The 25,047-nt window shown below is 37.9% G+C and overlaps 1 protein-coding gene across 6 annotated transcripts in view; it reads right to left on the bottom strand.

Moving 5' to 3' along the window:
* The window catches only part of LOC131165360 (TORTIFOLIA1-like protein 2), a 51,424-nt gene that overhangs the window by 12,434 nt on the left and 13,943 nt on the right, over positions 1-25,047 (bottom strand). For 3 of the 6 annotated variants that reach the window (XM_058123079.1, XM_058123080.1, XM_058123078.1), the window contains exons 8-9: positions 5,153-5,845; positions 2,675-2,840 (exon numbers count right to left, since the gene is read on the bottom strand). In XM_058123079.1, the coding sequence (XP_057979062.1) occupies positions 2,675-2,840; positions 5,153-5,845 (859 nt within the window). Of the gene's footprint in view, positions 1-2,651; positions 2,841-5,152; positions 5,846-25,047 lie in introns of those variants that run through there. The other 3 variants (XM_058123077.1, XM_058123074.1, XM_058123075.1) reach the window with 1 other exon arrangement.

Below are 25,047 nucleotides of genomic sequence, written 5' to 3'. Positions count from 1 at the left end.
AGTTATTTTAGGTCTACCCCTACCCCAACAAACTCCCTCTTCCTCACTGGTGCACTATGCAGCCTACATTACAAATGTCCGTACTATCTAAGTCGTCCCTCACTTATCTTATCTTCTACAGGAGCAACACCTAACTTACCGCAAATATATTCATTCCTTAATTTATCTTTCAATGTTATACCACTCATCCACCAAAGCATTCTCATCTCGGCAACTTTTACTTTTTAGATATTATGTTTCTTCATCACCCAACATTCTAATCCATATAGCATAACTGGCCTTATAGCTGTCTTATAAAACTTCCCTTTCAATTTTAAAGGTATTCAACGATCACAGAGCACACTCGAAGCACTTCTCTATTTTACCCAACCTGCTTTAATGCTATGCATTACATCATCTTCAATTTCTCCTTCAAATTGCAAAATACATCCAAGGTATCGAAATCTACAAGTGTTATTTATTTATTCATCGTCAAGTTTAACTTTGTCTCCAATATTCTTCCTATCATTACTAAAATTTCATTTCAAATATTCTGTCTTATTTCTACTTATTCTAAAACCTCTAGATTCCAAAACTTCTCTCCATAATTCTAACTTCTACTCCGTCCCTAATTTCATCAATTAATACGATATCATTTGCAACAACATACATGGAACGTCCTTTTGAATACTCTTAGTCAATTGGTCCATCACTCAAGCAAAATGATAAGGACTCAAAGCAGATCCTTGATGTACACCGATGGTGATTGGAAGTTCTCTAGTTTCTCCATCTATAGTCCTTACACTAGTCATTACTCTATCGTACATAACCTTAATGACATCAGTATACCTACTACATACACTCTTTTTTTCTAAAACCCACCATGGAACTTCCCTAGGTATCCTATCATATGCTTTCTCAAGGTCAATAAATATCATATGTAAGTCCCTCTTCCTTTCCCTAAACTTTTCCTTTAATCTTCTTAAAAGATATATAGTTTCTGTGGTGGATCTCCCAGGCATAAAACCAAATTGATTTTCTGAAACCTTCGCTTCTAACCTTAATCTTTGTTCAACTACCCTTTCCCATAGTTTCATTGTATGACTCATAAGTTTAATTCCACGATAATTTTTACAATTTTGAATATCTCTTTTATTTTTGTATAGAATTTTCTTAGTTTTTATAATTATATTAAATAAATTTGGTTAACCATATAATTCCATTATCACCTAAACATTTCCAAACCTCAATTGGGATGTTATCTGATCCCATAACTTTCCCATTTTTCATCCTTTTTTAGTGCAAACTTAACTTCATTAACTCTAATTTTGCAAATAAATCTTATATTTTTAGTCTTTTCCTCATTTGACAATTCTAAGTTTAAGCCTTCTATTTGGTTTTCATTAAACAACTTACTAAAGTAACTTCGTCATCTTTCTTTAATGTCTTCATCTTTAACCAAGACAATATCATCTTCACTTTTTATACATTTTACATTTCCTAAGTCCTTACTCTTCCTTTCTCTAGCTTTAGCAAGTTTAAATATACCTCTTTCCCCTTCTTTTGTATCTAATCTATCATACAAACTATTAAATGATCTGTATTTAGCTTCACTAATGGCCTTTTTTGCATCTTTTCTTGCCTTCTTATACTTTTCAAAGTTATCCATGTTTCTACATTTTTGCCACGTTTTATACCAAATTCTTTAAGCCTTTATTGCTTTTTGTACATCTTTATCCCACCACCAACTTTCTTTGCTATTTGAGAAACATAACTTATTGATATTACTATAAGTACAATTCAATGAATTTAAATTTAAAAACCATCTGTGAGTGTCATTTTCAAAGTTCAACTTTTTAACCGATTGTGACATGATCCTAGCACGAAAATTTATTTAATTACATATACGATTGATCATAATAACATAGTTTTAAAAAATATTTCAATTAAATGTGTAGAATTAAATTTTCTTCCAGGTTTTACATTTGAAATCCTCATTGATAATAGCATGGTGTATATCTGCATTTTATTTTGCTAAATTCATTTCACATGTTAATTGCCCTGCTGCGAAGCACGGGCCTGTATACTATTCTTATTTTATAGCCAATTTTAAAACTAAGCTATGTAAGTCGTAAGATTTGAAACATAACTCGCTCAATATCCTTTTTACAGGAAAAATGTGATTGAGATGCTGCCAGATTAGTTGGGCTGCAGGTGTCAAGCTACATAATTGGATTCCTAAGCATTTCCATCTTAGAAGATGAAGTTTCACTTCATTAGCTTCAGTCAAACAACTTGAATTTTTAAATTTAAGATTCAGTGCACAAGGCTCCCATGCCATCAGGGGTGCAGGGACGACAAGATGTATGCAGTCTTACCTCCAAGCTTGACGAGACTGTCATGTGATTTTTAGGTTTGGATGTAACATCCCTACCATTTAGTCAAAGCTTCCCTCATAAATGACTAAAGTTTTTGCATGGTTTTAAGTTTTGAAAACATGCTACCTTTTATTTGGATTTTGAGTCATCTGCAGTTTTATCCACTTAAAACAACAACCACAAGTAACAACAAAAATATAAGGAACTTATTCCAGTTTCATCCAAGAATGACTTTCGCCTCTAAACCAAATTCAAAACCTCAATGTAAAGAGTATTTCAAATGAAATTTAAAATTCACAGATGTAGAATTGTCCTACCCCAGATCTGGCGCAGTTTAGTTGCTAGCTGAGTGACGCAACTTCGTTCTGCATGATTGGAAAATTTCATGTTTACAGCTTGCTGAGTAGCTGATAAGAATTCTCGCCTTGCTTTTACAGAAAGAACCAGGTAATTCGGTCCATGGATGGTGCTCAAGTCCACCAGCTAATAGAAATAAAGAGTAGGACAAAATCAGGGGTTTCCATCATATCATTTTTTACAAAATCTTTAATTTATGTAGCAGCAAAGGGAAAGGCGAAAAAAAGGTCTGAAGTGGGAGTGAATTTCCTACTTTTGAGTTTTGATGTTCGCACCATCTTAAATATTTGATTAAAGATAAATTGCAAACAGAAGCAAAAAGAAGACTTCCATTCAACATCATAATAAAAGCTCCTCCGCTTAGATTTTATAGGAAAATATTTTCTTTCTCTCTTAATTTTTATTATTAATTACACACCAAATTACTTAATAATTTAAATTTTTACTTTTTTATCAATCCTAAAATAATATAGCTTGTGCTTAGGCCATTGTCATGGTTATGAAAAAGCCACATACAATCAGTCAGCAGAAAATTAAAGTTAGGCATATGCCTGTAATCCTTGTATATTGAGGAGCATCTAATCATGCCTGAGGCCTGATTGCCTAGCTTTGACATTAACTAGGTTCCTAGGCAGACCAACATGCTTGCTGGCTTGCTGGGCCTGAATTTTACCACAATTTTTTCTTTGTAGGCCTCATTAATCACAAAAGACCTCAGCAACAAATGCATGTTTGATGCTACCATGTCCAGCATTCCAACAAACAGCCAGACCATTATGTGTGTGTATTTTGTGTAAAGTGATAGCTCTTTAGAAGCTACTGTTGAGATGCAGCCATGTGGCTCAAACATTAAATGCCTCTCAGGCCAAGTATTAAATATTGATTACATTAAACTCTGTTTATGTATTAAATGCTGATCATAATGACCGTTATTTTATATTGTTTGTATTAAGTAACATTAAACATTGTCTATATTAAATGTTGTTAAGTTGTTCATATTGCAAAATGTAAGAGGATAATATATGGCTGAAATACATACTTACAATGAAAATTTATTTTATTTAATCAATAGCACGCCAATATGCTAACAACCTCAAAAATAAATTTTAAACAAAGACTGTCACGTCAATATCACCACTTTAGGTATATCATATAACATATTTCATACTATATAAAAATGAAACATCACATAATTAACAATTAAAAAGCCACCAAATAGTTCCAAAACTAAATTCTCTCATCATTTAAGTACACATTAAATGTTCTTTATGTCCAAAACTTAAATATTACTCAGATTATTTTTTTTCTTAAATATGGATTAAATATTGCTTGAAGTGAGCCACACCCTAGACGCATTGGTTTTTCAGGGTTCGAATCCGGATGGAAGGGTGATGGAGAAACCAAAGGAGTACTTTATATGTTTATTTGGTAGCTAGGATTTTTATTTTGTATGGGATATTTTAGTCATTATAGAAATTTAGCTGGTTTAGGGTTGCTAGTGTATTTGAAGTACTTTGGGATTATTACAGGTTTTAGTTGGAGTTATTTGTCAATTATTGTGTTCGTTGTATAATGGGGTGTATAAGGAGCGTAATTCTGTACTTTATCGGACAATTATTGTTTGAACAAGAGTTGCAAGTCCCTCTCTCCCTTTTGTGCCTTCTAGTTCTATTCTTTAATTCTTCCTTCTAGAAATGTAATTTAGGCCGCCCTGTTGGGGGCCATTGTAAAAGCCATCTTGTAGATGAAAAGTTATTTACCATCTAAGTATACATTGATTATTGTTTATTTTTAAATTTTTTTATGTGACTAAGCCATAATATGGTTAAAATATTAAAAATTTATTAGGTGGAATTTTATTTCCACTTCATTTAGGGTGAATGTTTCCCTATTTTAATGTTTAGTTTTAAAAAAAAAAAATAGCATGCTAATGTTACAATAAGATTCCTATATCATAAGAATATACTATATATTTTCATATTTACTATATAATTTTATAATAGATGTTTTTCATAATTATACGGTTCGATGTTGAAAACTAACAAAACATTCCTATATCATAGAAACTCGATAATAAAATCTTAAAAAGGACAAAATAAAGATGTACACATGTCTCACCAACAATAAAAAATTCAAGGAAAAAAAAAAACATACTCTTCATAGTTCATGTTGATGAATCTATCCAAATAAAGGAATTTTTTTATGTCAACTTTTGTATCTGTCTCTCTACTTATTTCTCTCTATTAAATTAACTTAGTTACTAGAAAATCTTCTAAAATTGAATTAAAGGACCCAATTAGTCTTGCTGAATTGTGTGGGCTGGGATCAAGAAGACCATTATTTTTGTAAATTAAATTAGATACCCATCTTCTATCCATCATACCCCATAACCTCTATAATGATAGTTTTAACCACTGTTGGAGAAACAACTATCTTACCTGTTGCAACCAAGGTATTATGGAGTTCATAAATCTTCGTTCCAGAAGACATGATGCCAGTGTGCTGAGAACCTCACCAACTGTCTTGTGTGACAAGCTTTCCAGAACAGGACCAGTTCTATCAAGGAGCTCAATCAAAGTGAGTTCATCACCTGAACAAAGAGCTTCCACATATGCAGAGTTGATGTCGCCATCACACAGAAAACCTTTGACACGATTCCACAGGCTATTTTTTCTTGAATTTGCAGGAAGACTTGAGGCAAAGACAGCATCAGTTTTCCTTGTTTGACGACAACCAGTGTTCTGAATGCCCTGCCCAGAACTATTTTGGATGGCCGACAAATTATTTCTAGATATCTTTATTGTAGGATCCATCCACATCTCTATCCCTTGCTTTGTAGAAGCATTTGATCTGCTTCTCCTACCAAATGCTCTTTCCTCCCAGATTTCTGAATTTTTTACTGACAATAATGAAGACTGCCTGTGGCGTATTTCCACAGATGGCCTAGGAGTACATGAAGAGAGTCTAGGAGAAGCAGCACTTTGGTTCTTCCTGAAATTTCTGACACTTGCGAATTCCAAATCCGCACCACCATGGAAAAGTTCCTGTGCTAGTTTCTCTACCACATTTTCTAGACCCAAAACCTTTTCCTGTATCATAGACAAGCTTCCCATTGTACTGGTGGTAAACACCTGAACCACATTAAAAAATAAAAAATAAAGAGATTAAATCATAGCCAGCACTATTGAGAAAGAACAAGAAATGCAAAAAGGCTCTTAGGCCAATTTTCAGTCAAGGAGGGTATGACAACACAGCTATCTCCATAGTTGGAAAGGCTCTTCCCATGGTCTCAGACATTGGGCAAGACTTGCCCTCAGCCAGTAAATCACAATGCTTGAGAACAAAACAAGGAAAAAGATTATGCACAATTCCTTTAGCAATGTCGTAGCACGGTGGTGCAATCAGCAGTATTTATTTAATTTTCTGCTTATATCAAGTGTTACTATTTATAAATGCAAGGGGTATTTTTGTAATTTCGGAAATTTGGGGTTCCATTTGGCCAAATTAGCTTTGAGGGTCTCTTTTGTAATATTCAGGGGGTAATTTTGTTAAGGGATTTATTCTTGGTGGCGCTGTAGAGCATAAGTGGCTTTTAGAAGGGGATATGGTGCAAAATAGGAGTTGGCTTCTCTTGTGATAAATAGGAGCCTTAGCCACTTTTCCCCGAGATATTTAGGCATTTTATCTTTGAGAAGATTTCCCTCTAGAGCTCAGCTCAAGACCAGATAGGGTTTGAAGATTTGGAGGCTAGGGTTTTGAGGAATCGACCCCACAGTGCCTATCAGTCCCTCCATTGCAGCTAAAGGTGTGAGAAGCTAGCAGAAATCCACTGTTACCATTCTGAAACAGTGACAAAACAGGTAATGATTTGAGAATTAAGCTGCTGTAACCAGCAAATGTCTTATTTGCCTATCTGAAATTCACAGCAGTTATCTTTTCATTATTATACAAATTTATTAGTTGCTCAAGTCAAAGAAGGTTGCTGAAATACTATTCTGAACTGTCTTTATTTCTGAATTTCTTGTTCTATTTATAGACCCATTTGCTTCAAATTGGTATTAGAGCAAGTTTGATCCTGTGGATTAATGGCTGCAAGGGGTGGAAGAGGAAATAGAGGCCATAGAAGTAGATACATGACTGTTGAGATGTTAGGAGTGCTGCGGGAACAAGTTAGACTACTTAATGAGCTTGGTACACAATCTATGGTAATCAAGGCTGGCGAAATGATGATGATAGTGAAAATGATTTAGTTAAGAGGAGCAAGAAATGAAATAATTGAGCAATCTGAGGCTGAAATTGACAGCTCTAGTGGTGGTAGAAGTTCTGAAAATGAAAGGCCTGCACAAAAAAATGAAAGGCCTCCAAGATGGGAAGATCACATTGTTCGTGCTTGAAAAAATTTCAAAAAGTATGGTGGACAAATAAATGTTTCAGAATTTGGTGGGATATAGAAGCTGAAGAATTCTTGGACTGGGTTGATAGCATTGAGACTTTTTTTGAAAGGAAAGATGTGCTAGAAGAGAGGAAAGTGAAGCTTGTTGTAGTAAAGCTCAAGGGACCTCCTTCTACTTGGTGGAAACATTACCAAAATGATTGTGAGAATAGGGGAAAAAGGAAAGTCAGAAGATGTGATCAGATGAAAGAGAACCTGAAAGCTCAATTCCTATCATGGGATTATGAGCAAACCTTGTACCCAATGGTTCGAACTTGAGGCAGCATGCGAAGTTGGTCAAAGAATACACTCAGGAATTTCATAGGCTTTTATTGAGATGCAATCTTGCTGAAGCTGATGCACAAGGGTTAGTCGCTATGTGAATGGTCTAAAAATCCATATAAGACCAAGAAGCTTTCAACATCCTTATAAGGTTAGTGATGCCTATCAGCTTGCACTAAAAGTTGAATCACAACTTACCCACAACATGCCTACGAAGCTTGGGATAGAATGCAGCAGTGGTGCATCAACTAGTAAGGTGGGTGGCAACACTAGAAGTGGATAGACAGAAGTACTTATGCTTAGTAACCAACTAATCAGCAATAATAGTGGTAAAGCAGCCCAAAACCAGGGGAAAACAATGATTAAATGCTGCAGATGCTTCAAGCTTTGCCACAAGACCAATGAGTGCCCAAAAAGAGCTAAATCTTTCTGAGGATCCAGAGGCTGATGGTGAAGAGAACTTTGTGATTCTTGAGGACCAATAGCAGCAAGTGGAAGCTGAAAAAGATATGGCGAAAGAAGGGATTAAGGGTGACGTCCTAGTTAATTTTGGTCTGAATCCCCTTTCCATCAGGTTCGCTTTCATTATATAGACGAGATTTACATGGTTGTTGCCTGATTTTCAGCACTTAAATGCTGCCAGATTTTCAGCATTATTTACAGCCTAATTGCCTGATTTTCAGCACTTGAATCCTGCCAGATTTTCAGCCTTATTTACAGCCTAATTGCCTGAATTATCTCCGTTAACACCCCCCCCAAATTGATGCTCGTAAATCAAGAAGCATCAATTTGTCAACCAAGAACTGATGTCGGTGCCGAGAAAGAGCTTTAGTGAATATGTCTGCAGTTTGACCTTCGGTGGAAATGTGAGGAAGAGTAATCATTCGTTTGTCAAAGGATTCACGTATGGAATGGCAATCGACTTCGATATGTTTCATACACTCATGGAAGACAAGATTAGCAGCGATCTGAATAGCATTGGTATTATCAGCATGAAGAGGAGTGGAATGAAGCTGAGAAAAACCAAGTTCACCCAATAACCCACGAAGCCATGTGATCTCAGAGCATGCGGAAGACATAGCACGATACTCAAACTCAGTAGAGGACTTGGAAACTCTGCCTTGCTTCTTACTCTTCCAAGAAATGAGTGCATTGCCTAAGAACATGCACCAGCAAGTAACAAAGCAACGAGTATCCGCACATCCGGCCCAATCAGCATCACTATACCCCACCAATTGTAAATAAGATTCCTTCGGAAAGAACAACCTTGCGTGTAGAGGTGCCCTTCAGATATCGGATAATGCGGCAGACAACAGCTAAATGAAGATGTCAGGGAGCTTGCATAAATTGACTGACTTGCTGCACAACAAAAAAAATATAAGGACGAGTAATCATTAAGTGGTTCAAACTCCCAATAAGCTGCCGATTCAAGGATGGAACTGATAGAAACTCGTCTTCCTCTTGATGAAGCTTAAGATTTACCTCCAAGTGAGTAAGAACAGAATTACCCAATTGGAGACCAGCCAATGAAATCACTTCCTGCATGTATTTGTGCTCGTGTAACAACATACCAGTTGGAGTAAGCTGCACCTCAAGGCCAAGAAAGTACTGCAGGAGACCAAGATCTTTCATGTGAAAAGAGGACTTGAGATGTTGTTGTAATTGCTTAATTAACTCAGTATCAAAGCCAGTAATTACAATGTCAACAACATATACCAAAAGCAATACAATTCCTCCAGAAGTCTTGCGAAGAAAAAGAGAGGAATCAAACTGCTCTTAAGTAAAATGAAAGGCAATCAGGGTAGAACAAAATTTATCAAACCATACACGCGGAGCCTGTTTCAGTCCATACAAGGACTGGCGTAGCCGAAAAACCACTAAGGAAGGTGTAGCAAACATGCCGGGAGGTGGAAACACATAGATTTCTTCCTTCAAATCCCCATGTAGAAAAGCATTCTTCACATCCATCTGCCAGAGAGACCACCCCTACGACGCAGCAAGTGCCAAGATAATCCACACAGTAGTCATTTTGGCAACAGGTGCAAAGATCTCTTCATAATCAATACCATACTCTTGCCGGTTCCCAAGAGCCACAAAATGGGCCTTATATTTATCCAGTGACCCATCAGACCGAAACTTGACTGAGTACACCCATTTACAACCAATAGGTTTGACACTAGAGGGACAAGTCACAAGATCCCAAATGTGATTATCTTGAAGAGCTTGGATTTCTTCTTGCATGGCCTGCTACCAACATGCTTGGGTGGCTGCCTAGGTACATCAGTGAGGAACAGAAACAGTGTCAAGAGTGGCAGTAAGCGAGGCATGAGGAAAACCATACCTAACCGGTGGATATGTAACCCAGGTGGAGCGCCGAGGAACCGCAGAATCAGGTGGCGGATCAGTGTTTGGAAGGGGCATTGAAGAAGGAGGAGGACGTCGATGATACAACACACCTGGTTTAAATCACTTAATAGAAGAAGACACATCATCAAAAGCGGGAAGAAGAGTAATAGGAGTATCAGAAAAAACCTGAGACTAAAAGAAATTTTGATTTTTGAAGAAAATCACATTCTGGGAGATCCGGAATTTGTTTGCATAAGCATCACAGATTCACAATAAACAAAATCCTTTCAGAGTAGGACTATACCCCATAAAGGCACACGTGACAGACTGAGCAGCAAACTTGGGACGCTCAATAGGTGGTAGATGAACAAAACAAACACACCCAAAAGCATGAAAGAATTGATACTCAGAAGATATGCCAAATAATCGAAAATAGGGAGAATCATAATTTAGAGTGTTAATAGGCAAACGATTGATCAAATAGACCGTAGTAGATAAAGCTTTTACCCAGAACTTAGAAGGTATAGAAGAATCAATCAACAAAGTACGAAAGACATCTAAGAGATGACGATTCTTACGCTCAGCAACTCCATTTTGTTGAGGGTTATAAGGACAAGAACGCTGGGAAATGATCCCCTTTTGCTAAAGAAAAGTCTAAAAAGAATGAGACATGTACTCCCCCCCCCCCCTCGGGGCGGCTAAGTCAGAGCGTAAAGTTTTGATACAAGTACTAAACTGTGTCTTAACAAACGCAACAAATTTTTGAAAGACAAAAAGCATGTTAACTTTAGAGCGGAGAAAATATATCCGAGCAAATTGACTATAATCATCAATAAACATCACAAAATAACTATACTGACCACAAGAAATAATTGAACTCACACCCCAAACATCAGTATGCACAATCTCAAAGCAATTAGGAAAATGTAAAATTTTACTTTTACCAAGACGACAAGTAGCACAATCAAAAGATATAGGAGAAGAAGAAAAGGAATCTTTCTAGCCCAAAAAACCATGTTTCATAAGATGAGCCAAGATAGCAGAATTAGGATGACACAATTTCTTACACCAGACTTCATTATTATTGGCAGTAGCCTTACAAGCAAGATAAACAACATTAGGAATAGAAAACTGTAAAGGGAATAAACATCCCCTTTTAGGCCCCTTTGCGATCACTGTCCCTAACTCTTGATCCTGCACAAGACAACCACCACGAGAAAAATGAACATCACAGTCATTATCTACCAATTGTCCAATAGAAATCAAATTGGTAGACAATCCAGGAGAGACAAAAACATCGCGAAATGAAGAGCCGAAATTACCAACAACAATAATTAGAAGAGTATTGCCATCAACAATCTGAATATTTTGCATGCCTCTATACTTATGAACACCATGGAGACCCGTCATATTACCATTCATATGATTAGAAGCGCCCGAACCAACAATCCAAGAAATTGAGTTCGTAGTCGTGCCTTGCAGCCTCAGAAAATACCTCCTCAGAAGTCATACCCATTTGAGCGGATAAACGTTGTTCTTCATGCAATAAATTGTCAACTGAACAACAAACAGCATAGCAAAAGATTTCTTTCCTTACTTCAGCCTACAATTATTTCCTTATTTCTCAATTCATTATTTTGTACAATTATCATATATTTAGTTTACATGTATAGAGCTAGAATCATGCTAGAACTTATTTACTTTCCATGTATAGCATTCTTGTAAAGTCTATATATAATATACAGAACTCAAGGCCAAACCATTAGGCCATTCACACAACACTTTGACATGGTATCAGAGCCAGCCAACTGCTAAGTTTTTCACCTTCGAATTTTTTTTTTCTTCTCGGTATCGGAGGTGTCTCTCCTTTCTGTGGTTGTTGTAGTTTTTTTTTTTTTTTTTTTCTCTTTTGGAATTTTTTTGTCCTCTGTTCTTTCGGTATTTCTGTGGCTGAGTGGCCGTCGGCACAGCAGGTTTTCTAGTTTGCCACTTGTTTTAGTGCAGGCAACAGCTTTCTGCTATTGTTTCTGGTGCTTCACTATCTCAGCACAGCAGGTTTCTGTCCTTGCGATTCTCGGCATAGCAGGCAATAGCTTTATGTTGCTGTTTCTGGTGCTTCTCTGCCTCGGCACAGCAGGATTCTATCCTTGTGATTCTCGACACAGCAGGTTTCTTGGTTCAAGAATTATTTTTTAGTGCAGGAAGGCTGGTCTTGGTTCTCTCTGTTGATGTTTCTAGTGCTTCTCTGTCCTTGTGATTCTTGTCATAGCAGGTTTTTTGGTTCAAGATGTAATTTTTTAGTGCAGGCAGGTTGTTCTTGGTTTTCTTTGTATTTATTTTTTGGGCTTCAAGCTTTTCTGGTGGTCTTTTTCTTTCAGCAGTCTGTTTTCTTTTTTTTTTTTGCTTCTCGATTTTCTCCTTTATTTAGCATAGACTCTGCTCTTGTGTGCTAAGTTTACGGGCAACAATTATTCTACGTGAGCTTTTCAATTTGAACTTTATTTGAAGGGAAAATATCTTTGCGATCATATTGATGTCACGGATTGTGCACCCTATCCTGATAAATCCAAGGAGTCAGCAGCTTGTCCTTCATGGGTTGTACTTGGTGCCAAAGACTCAGACGATTGTCCTTCATGGGTTGTGCTTGATCCTCGGATTATTTCTTGGCTTCTTGGCTCGGCTGAGCCACATATTGTTCCCAACTTGCGACCTTACCATACCACTCAATCCATGTGGAGTTATTTAAAAACAATACATCATCAAGATAACAGTGCCCGTTGTTTTCCATTAGAGCATGTGATTGTCATGTTTCAACATGACAATCGTTCCATCTAAGACTATTATTCGGGGTTTCTGACTCTTTGGAACGAATATTCCGATTTAGTTACTGCAGATGTTCATGTTGCCTCTCTTACCATTATTCAACATCTTCACGAGACTACTCGTCATGATCAGTTTCTTATGAAACTCCGTCTCGAGTATGAATCTGTTCGCTCGCCTCTGCTGAATCGCTCTTATGTTCCTTCTCGTTATGTTTGTTTTGGTGAATTACTTCATGAAGAACAATGGCTTAGTACTCAAGTTACAATGGCACAATCTCATGGTAGTTCAGGGTTTGTCCCTGTGGCTTATGCTGCTTAATGACGAGGACCGCATGTGCATTCTAGCACCTTGCAGTGTTTTCTCTGCAAAGAATTTGGGCATATCGCTGCTAATTGTTCCAAGAAATTATGCTCTTATTGCAAGAAGGGTCACATTATCAAAGACTGTCATATCCGCCCGCAAAATAGTCATGCCCAAGCATTACAGACTTCTGTTATTGTACCCTTCATAGTGACTTTTGCAGCCCTTGGCTCTTCTTCAGGTGACTCCTCTGTTCTTGCACCTCCAACAGTGAATTACTGCACACCCAAAATGATGCAACAGATACTAATTTCGGCATTATCAGCAATGGGACTCCAAGGTAACAATTCTACTAAACTCTAGTATGTGGACTCGGGTGCCTCTAATCACATGACGAATAATACCACTACCCTGTGTCATGTTCGGCCCTATGTTGGTCAATCTGCTATTCAATCTGCCAATGGCAGTTCTTTGCCAATAGTTGCTATCGGAGATGCCTCTTCTAAGTTAACTTAAGTGTTTCTTGCTCCTCGGCTTTCCACAAATCTTAATTCTGTTGGTCAATTAGTTGATAGCAATTGTGTTGTTAATTTTTCTAGTAATGGTTGTGTTGTGCATGACCAGGTAACGGGGGAGCAGATCGCGAAGGGACCTAAAGTGGGGCACTTGTTTCCACTACTTTTGCCTGTTCCAGCACGTTCTCCAGTTTCTTCTATTAAGTTTTTTGCTTGTAATAATGTTTCAGATTTTAGTATGGCGTGACATGGTTGTTTAAGCCATCCCAATACTCATATCTTATCTTATGTATTGAACTCTAGGTTACTTGGTAATAAAGAACGTTATTTTTTATCTCTTTAGTGTGCCTCTTGCAAACTTGGTAAAACAAAACTCTTCCCTTCCCTTTGCATGCTAATAGAGCTTCTCAGTGCTTTGATCTTATCCATATTGATGTTTGGGACCTATCCTAGTTAGTACACATGAAAAATTTAAATACTATGTGACTTTCATTGATGATCATAGCAGATTTACTTGGGTCTACTTTCTTCGCTCTAAATCTGAGGTTTTCGTAATTTCACTGAGTTTTTTAGCATATGTTGACAATCAATTTTCTACTTCTATTAAGACATTACGCATAGATTATGGTGGTGAATATGTATCTACTAAGTTTCAAGCATTTTTGGCTTCTAAAGGCATTATTCATCAATGTTCATGTCCCGCTACTCCCTAACAAAATGGAAGAGCCGAACGGAAAAATCGTCATCTCCTAGATGTGGTACATACTCTCTCTTGCTGGCATCCTCTGTTCCATCCTTGTTCTGGATTGAGGCTCTGAAAACTGCTACTTACTTGATTAATTGATTACCCTCTCAAGTCCTACTCATGGAGTCTCCCTATTTCCGCTTATTTGCAAAGCAACCTAGTTATGATAACCTCCATACCTTTGGTTGTGAATGTTTTGTTCATTTACCTCCTCATGAACAACATAAATTATCCACTCAATTTGTTTGATGTACATTCTTCGAATATAATGTGTGTCAAAAGGAATTTGTTTGCTATGATCCTACATTACATCGTACACGCAGTTCTAAGAATGTTATTTTCTTTGAAAATCAACATTTCTTTCCTGTGTCCTCTGTACCCTCTTCTTCTACTGTGATTCTCCACTCCTTTGAGGAGGAGTTCTCGAATCCTCATCAAGTCAATTCTCGTTTTAAACCAAGTATTATGCATACGCAACATTCCTGCTCACAGTCTCTTCCGATAGCTCATTCGATATCTGATCCTACCATGCTTCAGTTTCAATTAGTTGCAACACCTCCAAAGCCTTTGGTACGTCGCTCTTCTCGAGTGTATGTACCCCCGGATAGGTATGAGTTTTGATTACGCGTCAAAGTTGTGTAATTAGGTGTTTAAAATCATGCATTAAAGATTATAATTTTAATTAAATGTCTAGTTATGTTCGGTATTTCAACATTGAGCGCGTTTGAGATAATTATCCAATTTTTGCCGTAAATTTACGGATATTTGTGTTTTATTATTGCAGCATAATTTTTGGAAATCAACACCAAGCCATGCGTGTAAGGAGAGGTCGTGTACGTGAGCCATGTGCGAGTGTGAAGGAACCAAGCCATGCATGCGTGAGTTTGAGCACGTGAAGAAGCCTTGCAAGTCTGTGAGCATCAAATGGGTTTACGCGCCAAAGGCTCTCTCGTACATTTAAAGAAAAATCAAAAAGGAAAAAAATGTGTATGTATATATATATATATATATATATATATGTATTGTGCAAAGTGGGCTTGCGTGCGTGCATTTGGAGGCCCAAGGCCATGGGTGAGCGGGCTTGAAGCAAGGAGAGTGAGCTAGAACGGAACAATGAAAAAAAAAAAAAAAGGAGTAAAGGCTGAATTAAAGAGAAGTGGGCTCGGCATTGCTGAGTGTGCGTGAGGTGCACAGCCAAATGAAAACAAAACAAACAAAAAAAAGTGTGGGCTGGGTCTTTGATGTGACCCGGCCATGCAAAGGCTAAAGATTTTGGGGCAGCCGTGTGTGTGTGTGCAAGGAGAGGCGCTGGCAGTGTGCAAGAGTGCATGTGTGTTTTGCTGGCTAGAAGAGTGGGCGCTGGCACATGAAGGAGGGTGTGTTGTTGCTTTTTGAAAAAGTTCTTGGGGCTAAGACTTGTAAAGAGGGTAAAAAGTAGAGTGTAGGGTTTTGCTGGGAAGCTAGGTTGTTTTTGGGGGTAGCTGGGGGCCCCTCCTTGGTCTCTATGCCGCAGCAAAGAGGAAAACACAGCAGCTATTGCTGCTGTGTGGAGCTCAACCCGACAGCTCCTCACTCCCTCTCTCTCACACTTTGCTTATTTATTTTAATGTTTGTTTTAAAAGATTGTTGGAGTAGGTTTATTTATTTTAATGTTTGTTGGAAATACATTGTTTGGATAATTTTATCGTTGCATTAAGTTAATGTTAACTTTATTGTTTGAGTACATTATTAGTCTAATTAATTTCTTATCCTTTAATTTGTTAATATGAATGCTTCCAGTTTTAATTAATTTGTTGTCTTAATTTAGTTCACATTTAGTTTATTGTTCTTTTAATTAGTTGTCTTATCTTATTGCCGCAATGAGTTCTTGTGTGATTAGTTTGATCTGAAAATTTTGGATTGTAAGCATGAGTGGCTAAGTTCTATAACTTGAGTTGTGGGTCAATGTCGGTTGCTTTCCATGGTTTATTGGTTTTCCTACGATATTATTATTAAACTTTTATTTGGCTAAAACAAAAAATTGAAGGCATCATTGATAAATCGTTGGCTCTTATTTCTTGTTTTGTCGTTGACGTTAGGCACATCAAAATCTTGATTTAGTCTAAGATTTTCATCAAGTAATCTTTACATGAAATTCGGTTGATGCTTAATGAGAGTTTTATTTTCTTTTGTTTGGATATGGCAAATTTACTCGAGCTTTAGTCTAAAAATTTCATCTTATTAATGCCTTGATTGGGTTAACAATAAGAGGAGTAAAGCCTAGGGAATCAGTAAACGGTGGAAGCAAAAAGACGTTGAACACGTAGCCCGAGTGTTTGGTAAATTGTTTCAGTTAATTTGTTTAATTTTGTTTGCATTATTAGATTTATTTTTTTGAAATTTGATAAAAGTTCAATCTCATTTTAGCATTTTTCTCAAGCACTTCCCACTTTGTTTACTGCTTTCAAAAACATATAAAAAAAAAGATTTTCACACCACATTTTAAAGCAACAGGTTTTCACTAAACTTTCACAAATACTTTGATACTCAGTGGACCCTATGGAATACGATCCTAGACTCGTCCTTGATACAACTTGACACTTCTGCACTTGGAAGCATAACTCAGAACGAGTCAGGTCTCCCTCTTCAAGTTTTGACAATTCTGTTTCAGCTTTTACTGCTGCATTGTCCAATTTAGATATTCCCAAATCCTACTCACACGCAGCCAAGCATAATTGTTGGCGAGAAGCAATGCAAGAAGAAATAGCCGCTCTAGAGGCCAATCACACCTGGTACATTGAGCCTTGTCCTCCCACCATTGTTCCTCTAGGTTGTAAATGGGTTTACTAAGTCAAGGTCCGATCTAATGGAAATTTGGACCATTACAAAGCTCGCCTTGTTGCGCTTGGGAATAATTAGGAATATGGTGTCAATTATGAAGAGACCTTTGCTCCTATGGCTAAGATGACTACTGTTCGTACGATTCTGGCTATTGCTACTTCCAGTGATTGGCCACTACATCAAATGGATGTCAAGAATGCTTTTCTTCACGGAGATCTTAAAGAGTGTATTTATATGAAGCCACACCTGGGCTTGTTTCCCTCTCTGACTTCAAATGTGTGTAAGCTTCGTCGCTCTCTTTATGGTCTCAAACAAGCTTCAAGGGCCCGGTTTGATAAATTCCGCACCACTTTATTACAATTTTCTTTCAAGCAGAGCAAGTATGACACTTCATTGTTTCTTCGAAAATCAGACATGGGTATTGTTGTTCTTTTGGTTTATGTTGATGATATTGTGATTACTGATTCCAGTTTTGCTTTACTTGCTCAACACATGACCCATCTCTCAGAGTCCTTTTATATGAAAGATCTTGGGTCTCTCACATATTTTCTTGGTCTTGAGGTGAATCGTAGTCCCTCTGGTATTTCACCCAATCAATACAAGTATGCTAGTGACTTGGTGGCCACAGCTGGCCTTCAGAAGGGTACTTCTGTTGATACTCCCATGGAATTAAATGTCAAGCTTCGCAAAGAGGAGGGTGACTTACTTTTACAGCAAATCAGTCAATTTATTCAAACTCCTCCTCATCTTCATTTGGTTGTTGTCCGCACGATCATACTTGTAGAAAATGAGAATAAATCTATCGTATATTCAATTGTGTATTCTTTACATACTCGGGTCCCTATTTAACACGTACACAGAGAATAAAATATGGAAATATAAAAGTCAACCTATACAATCAGCAATATCGAATCTAATTAGAGCCTTAATCTTCTACCACAATCTTCTCCAAATCACTTCCAAATCATTCGGGATTTCCACACTCCAAATCATTCAGGATTTCCACACTCCCCCTCAAGTTGGATCATAGATATTTATTATGTCCAACTTGCAAATAAACTCTTCAAAGCTAGATCTTTGTAATCCCTTAGTGAAAATATCAGCTAATTGTTCTCTTGTAGGGATATAGGTCATGCAAATTGTCCCCTTCTCAATTTTCACCTTTATAAAATGTGTCCACTTCTATATGTTTAGTCCTGTCGTGCTGAACAGGATAATGAGAAATACTAATGGCGGCTTTGTTGTCGCAATAGAGTTTGATGGGGAGCTCTACTATGATGTGTAGTTCTTCCAAAAGTTTTTGTAACCATAGCCCTTCACACATCCCTTGTGCAATAGCTCTGAATTCAGCCTCGGCACTGCTTCTGGCTACCACACTCTGCTTCTTACTCCTCCATGTTACTAGATTTCCCCAAACATAGGTACAATAGCCAATAGTAAACCTTCCGTCTTCTGCTGATCCTGCCTAATCCGCATCTGTGTAGATCTCTACCTTCTTACTATCACCTTTCTTGAAGAATAGTCCTCGCCTTGGAGAGCCTTTTCGATATCTGAGAATCTTATATACTGCTTCTAGGTGACTCTCCTTTGGTGAGTGCATGTGCTGACTGACCACACTTACAGCGAAAGCAATGTCAGGTCTAGTATGAGAGAGGTAAATCAATTTACCAACTAGCATCTGACCTCTCTCTCTATCCACAGGCTTTCCTACGTCATCCGTTCTTTTTCCTGCCTCAACAGGAGTATCGCTAGGTTTACAACCAAGCATGTCAGTCTTAGTCAAAGGGTCAAGTAGATACTTTCTTTGGGAGACACTAATTCCCTTTCTTGATCTGGCAACCTCCATTCCCAAGAAATATCGCATTTGACCCAGGTCTTTTGCCTCAAACTCTGTGGCTAAGACCTTCAATCTCTCCACCTCTCCTATGACATCTTCGATAAGAATGTTGTCATCAACGTACACAATCAGGATGGTCCTTCTTCCCTCATTGGACTGTTTGAAGAACATAGTGTGATCTGACTGCCCCTGTCAGTATCCTTGATTCTTTATTACCTTCGTAAATCTATCAAACCACGCCCTCGGTGATTGCTCGAGTCCATATAGGGAATTCTTCAATTTACACACTCTAGTTTCTTCTCCCTCCTTGCAAAATCCTAGTGGTAGCGTCATGAACACTTCTTCTAGCTCACCATTCAGAAAAGCATTCTTGATGTCAAACTAATGGAGTGGCCAATTCAGGTTTGCTGACAAGTACAAGAGAACCTATATAGTGTTCAACTTTGCTACTGGCACAAACGTCTCGGTGTAGTCAATACTGTATGTCTGAGTGAACCCTTTTGCCACAACGCGGGCTTTGTATTGTTCTACTGTGCCATTAACCTTGTACTTTACTGTGAACAACCACTTACAGCCCATTGGTTTCTTCCCCCTTGGCAAAGTCATCACCTCCCAAGTTCAATTCTTTTCTAGTGCCCTTATCTCTTCCATCATTGCCTCTTTCCACTCTGGAATCTCCAAGGCTTCTTGAATGTTTTTAGGAATCTGGATTCTGTCAAGGTTAGAAGTAAAAGCACGACACTTGGCAGAAAGAGCATTGTAAGATACAAATTTTGAGATAGGGTGGAGAGTACATAAATGAGGTTGTTTTCTAAGAGCAATGGGTAAGCCATCTTTTACCGTGTCGGGATTGGAGTCGGACTCATGAGGAGTTGGAACTATCACCGGTTTTGACTCTTTTGGTGCTTCGGAAGTGAGTGTCTCATTGGACTTTGATTTTGGCCTCCTTGAGTAGACAAGTGTTTATTTGTTTGTATTTCCGCATCTCCCCCGGAGTTCAAGTTTCCTTCTGTACTAGGCAAAGGAGCAGATATATAGGGTATGGAGTGGTCTCGAAAACAGCAATATCGAAGTAGTCTGAGTTTGAGGGTTGAGCTTTAAAAAAGACTCCTCCTAAAGCAAGTAGCAAAGGGTATATTCGAAGAAGGTGACATCCAGGCTAACATAGAGTTTCTAGGAGATCAGGTCATAACATTTGTAACCCTTCTGTGTGCGAGAGTGACCAACAAAGAATCATTTAAGTGCTCTGGGATCCAATTTGCTTCGCTTGGGTGCGTGAATGTGGACAAATACAATGGACCCAAAGACACGAAGCGGAAGTTGTGAATCGAGCCTAGAATTGAGATAAGTCTCTTGGAGTTTTTGGAGCGGAGTTGCAAAGGATAGGACTCTACTAGGCATTCGGTTAATGAGGCATGTGGCTGTCAAAATTGAGTCACCCCAAAATTTTGTTCGAATGTCAGAGGTGAACAACAGGGCATGAGCAACTTCAAGGATATGTCGATTTTTCCGTTTAGCAACCCGATTTTGGTAAGGGGTGTCAACGCAAGAGCTTTTATAGATGATACCATTCTCTTGAAGATACGTGCCCAAGGAGTGATTGAAATACTCAGTACCATTGTTAGTACCAATGATTTGGATTTTTGTGTGAAACTAGATTTGTATCATAGAGTGAAAATTCAGGAAAGACTGATCGAACCTCAAATTTACCAGTCAATAAATATGCCCAACACAGACGAGTATGATCATCAATAAAAGTAATAAACCAATTTGTATGGGTCCTATTAAGAGTACGAGAAGGACCCCATAGATTACTGTGAATCAGACTAAATGGCATGGATGGCCAGATGCACCAGTGTAAAGACCCGAAAAATTAAAATGATTAAAATAATTAGAGAAAAATAATAAATAAAATTAATTAATTAATTAAAATTATTAATCAATTAATTAGTTAAACATTACTAAATTGATGTATTAAATAAATACATAAAAAGAAATAGTATGAAAGAATTTAAAAAAAAAAAACTAATTGATATAAGATGTGTATATATATATATATATACACAAACATATATAGGTAAGTTATTATATAATATATATATATTTATGTATAAGTTAATGTTTAATAAATATATATATATAAAAAGTAAACTTCCTAAAGCAAAAGCTTCAAGAAGAAGTCTGTTTCTGCAGAGAGAAGGCACGCCAACCCCCCCCTCCTTGAGTTTATTCCTGTGCCAACTTCGCCTTCGCCTTCGCCTTCGTCTCCGTCTCTCTCTCTCTCTCAATTTCTCAACGAGTTTGTGGCGGATCGGAAAACAAAAGGTGCCGTTGGATTCCTACCTCCACCACTGAAATTTCTATTGGAGCAGATTTGTCGTGGGAACGACTTAGGCACTACTCTTGGGGAAAGGTAACTTTTCCCCATTTTTCCAATTTCTTTTTAAATCTGCCATTAAATTGACGATCGAACACCACCACGTGGTCCTAGTCGCGATTGGCGTCATTTTGACGTAGATAAACTTCCAATTGGAGTTTTCTAGGCCCCACTCCAATGCGAGAGTGGGATTTGAAAATTTTGGCAAATTGGTTATATTTGCAGGTATAACTATTAATTTCAAAATTATGGCCCTAGAAAATATTTAAATAGTATTTTATTTAGGAATAGTTTAATGGAACTAGGGTTTTTGAATCAGGGTCCCGGTGAGCACCGCGGGCATCTGTGTGGGATTCCTGTCGGTGTAGTTCGAGAATTTAGGTAAGGGGAAATTATATATTAAATCAGAATAAATGAAATTAAAGCTAATAATTTACGTTATATTATATGTATGTTTTGGTGTGAATTATTAAAATGTCAACCATGTAAAACTATGATTTCTGAGCCTAGGACCACTTATTTAGTTATGTATTTGTGGAAATGAACTGAAGAAAGTGGAAGGAATTTTCTGGATAATTATCTAAGAAATGGAAAATGTATTTTCAGTAATTAAATGCTAAATGTGAGTTGGCCTATTTTATAGGAATATGTATGAATTTTACTGTTAAATTGTGTGGCATGAGATTCTGTGCAAATATATGTTAAATGTATGAAATGCAGGCTAAGTAAAGTATTGAGAATAAGATATGATGTACACAATGTTGTCTGTGTATTTTAAATGCAACCATGTAAATGTAAGACAGCTGAAAGACAACCATGTTAGCAGATTCTAGCACATTTCTATGTGGACTAACTGTTAGCAGATTCTAGCGCATTTCTATGTGAACTAACTGAAGTACGAAGGAATGAAATGAAAACGTTATGCAATGGAATGACAATGTAATGAAGTAAAATTTGAAACGTGAACAATACGAATGAGAAAGAGTCACTTAAAGTGAAATGGAATGCAATGTTAAGCTATGAACATGAATGGATGTGTATGATTAAATAAAGACAGAAAGAATGATGTATTATGATATTAGAAGTACTTATGTACGCAGAATGTGCTATGATTTGAACGGGCCGTACTCTTCGCCTAAGGACTTGCTGAGAAAGGCGAGTGCACTAGTAACTTCAGATGTGATAGTAGCTACATAACGTACTAGGGCAGAGGGAATCTACTTGTATGGGCGGGTAGATTTCCCTATCCTTAGGGCCTTTGCCGGTAAGCTATTATTGAACGGTGCGAGTACGAGATCAATTTAACACTTGAGGGCTTGCTGAGTAAGGTGAGTGCAATATGCTTCAATAGTGACCTTAGGGTTACCTAAGTATCAGAGTAGAGGGGTGCTACTTGTATGGGCGGGTAATCACCCCAATCCTTGGATAATCTCGTGGGTTAAACCTTTGCATGTGATTGTTTAGATTCAGAGAATGGTTTCAATGTTTATGAAAATGCTTTACAAATGTTATTAAAATAATATTTATACACCTCATGCTAGCCACACGCTGTGTTTAATATATTATTTCTTCCCTTACAGAGATGTGTCTCACCCAAATATGAATGTTTCTTTTTCAGGACATCCTCGAGGTCGGGCTTAGGGGCTCGAGGGTATTTTAGCATTTTTGAGGACTATATAAGAAAAGGTATATGTTGACCATATTTTGGGGATGTATATGTTTATGTTTTATGTCTTTATGTCTTTATGTTTTATGGCTGTTGAGTAAGGATGGTTGTGAGAATACTAAAATGTTCTGTAGATGTATGTATTTATGGAAATGCAGGTGATGGTTGGTTTTTATAGATTTATAGATAGAAAATAGAAAACTCTGGTATTATGGTATTATGGAGATTATGTTAATGTTTTCCGCTGCGTATGTATATTATGGATTATGGATTATCATGATTTTATTAGGTATAACACGCCAAACCCGGGTTTAAGGGTTCGGGGTGTTACAACCAGAGTCAATAATCCAAGGGGTAAAATGAGAAGTGGAACTAAAGGCTGTCAAAAAAGTCTTGTGAGCTAAAGAACTAGATGACATATTATTAGAGGACTAACCCGAGGCTTAGAAATTGGAAAATAGCGAATATATTTTCGCAAGTTGCTCGGAATTAAATCCCCCACTAGACGCTTTCGGACCATGGGCTTCTATGGGTATGTTTTTTTCCTAGGTTTCGATGCAGGCCTGATGACCATGGGCTTTATTGGACTGTCTAACTTCCAATCCACGGGCTTGCCATGTAAGGTCCAGCAGGTGTCTTTAGTATAGCCCTTTTTTTGCAATGCTCAAAATAGGGCCTTTTGGACTGTTTTGGGCCGGATCCAGTATGAGGCCCACGGGTTACAAGAGCTGATGCCTCGGGCATAGACTGGTTTTGCTCCTTCAACATCACATTCCTCCTACTTTCCTCTTGCTGAACCTCAGAGAAGACTTCTCGGATGGAGGGCAGTGGCTGGCGACCTAGAATCCTGCTCCTCACGTCGTCAAGCTCTTGGTTCAGCCCCGCCAGTAACTCGAATACTCTCTCATTCTCCATCTTCTTCTTGAAACATACACTGTCACCCGTGCACTCCCATTCCTCTTTGCAGCTGAGATCGAGTTCTTGCCAAAGTCCAAGCATCTCAGTGTAATATTCCGTGACTTCCCGATCTCCTTGCTTCATCTGCCATAGCCGCGTCTTCAACTTGAAAATTTGGGAAGCATTTTTAGCATCAGAATATGTCCCACGCACCACATCCCACACATGCATTGCCGTCGGGAGAAACAGGTACGTTTTGCCAATGGCTGGCTTCATAGAGTTTATCAAGCATGACATTATCAAGAAGTTCTCAGACCGCCATTTCTAGGATGCCACTGCATCAGTAGGAGGTGGTCACCAAGTCTCACCGGTAAGAAAGTCGAGCTTTCCTTTACTGTCGATAAAGAGCTTGATTGACTATGCCCATTCTCTGTAATTCTTACCACTGAATTTTTAAGTAGTATGATGCGATGGGGAATTCTCAAATACGCCGGCCGAGCCCATGGAGGAGGTTTTCTCCGACTCTCCTTCCTGGGTTGCCTACTGGCTAGACTCATGGCTATCTCCTTTTTGGGCAGCCATGGATTGCTTAGGGTTTCAGAGTAACCCGTGCTCTAATACCATGTAGAAAATGAGAATAAATCTATTGTATATTCACTTGTGTATTCTTTACATACTGGGGTCCTATTTAACATGTACACAAAGAATAAAATATGGAAATATAAAAGTCAATTCATACAATCAACCTAAATATCCGATCTAATTAGAGCCTTAATCTTCTACCACAATCTTCTCCAAATCACTTCCAAATCATTTGGGATTTTCACAATACGCAATGTTGAGGGAAAATCTGCCCGTGGTTTATTCTTCCTTGCAGGAAATTCTACTCGCCTTGCTGCTTATAGCGATGCTGATTGGGCTTGTTGTGCGGATACACGTTGCTCCATTACTAGTTGGTGTGTGTTCTTAGGTAATGCATTGATCTCTTGGAAGAGTAAGAAGAAGCAAGACAAAGTTTCTAAGTCATCAACAAGAATCTGAATACCGAGCGATGTCTCTTGCTTGTTTTGAAATTATTTGGCTTCAAGGTTTGCTTGCTGAGCAAGATTTTTCTAAGACCGATCCTACAATCTACAAGCCGATAATACGAGCGCTATCCAAATCAAGGCCAATCTTGTGTATCATGGGCGCATAAAGCATATTGGAGTCGATTGTCACTCTATCCATGAAGCGTTTGAAGCTCGCGTTATCACTCTTCCACATATTTCCATTGAATTACAAATTGCAGATATC

Source organism: Malania oleifera, chromosome 10, assembly GCF_029873635.1.
Source record: "Malania oleifera isolate guangnan ecotype guangnan chromosome 10, ASM2987363v1, whole genome shotgun sequence".
Lineage (NCBI taxonomy): Eukaryota > Viridiplantae > Streptophyta > Magnoliopsida > Santalales > Ximeniaceae > Malania > Malania oleifera.
Note: the sequence above shows the minus strand (reverse complement) of the source record. Positions and strands in the feature narration are given on the sequence as shown.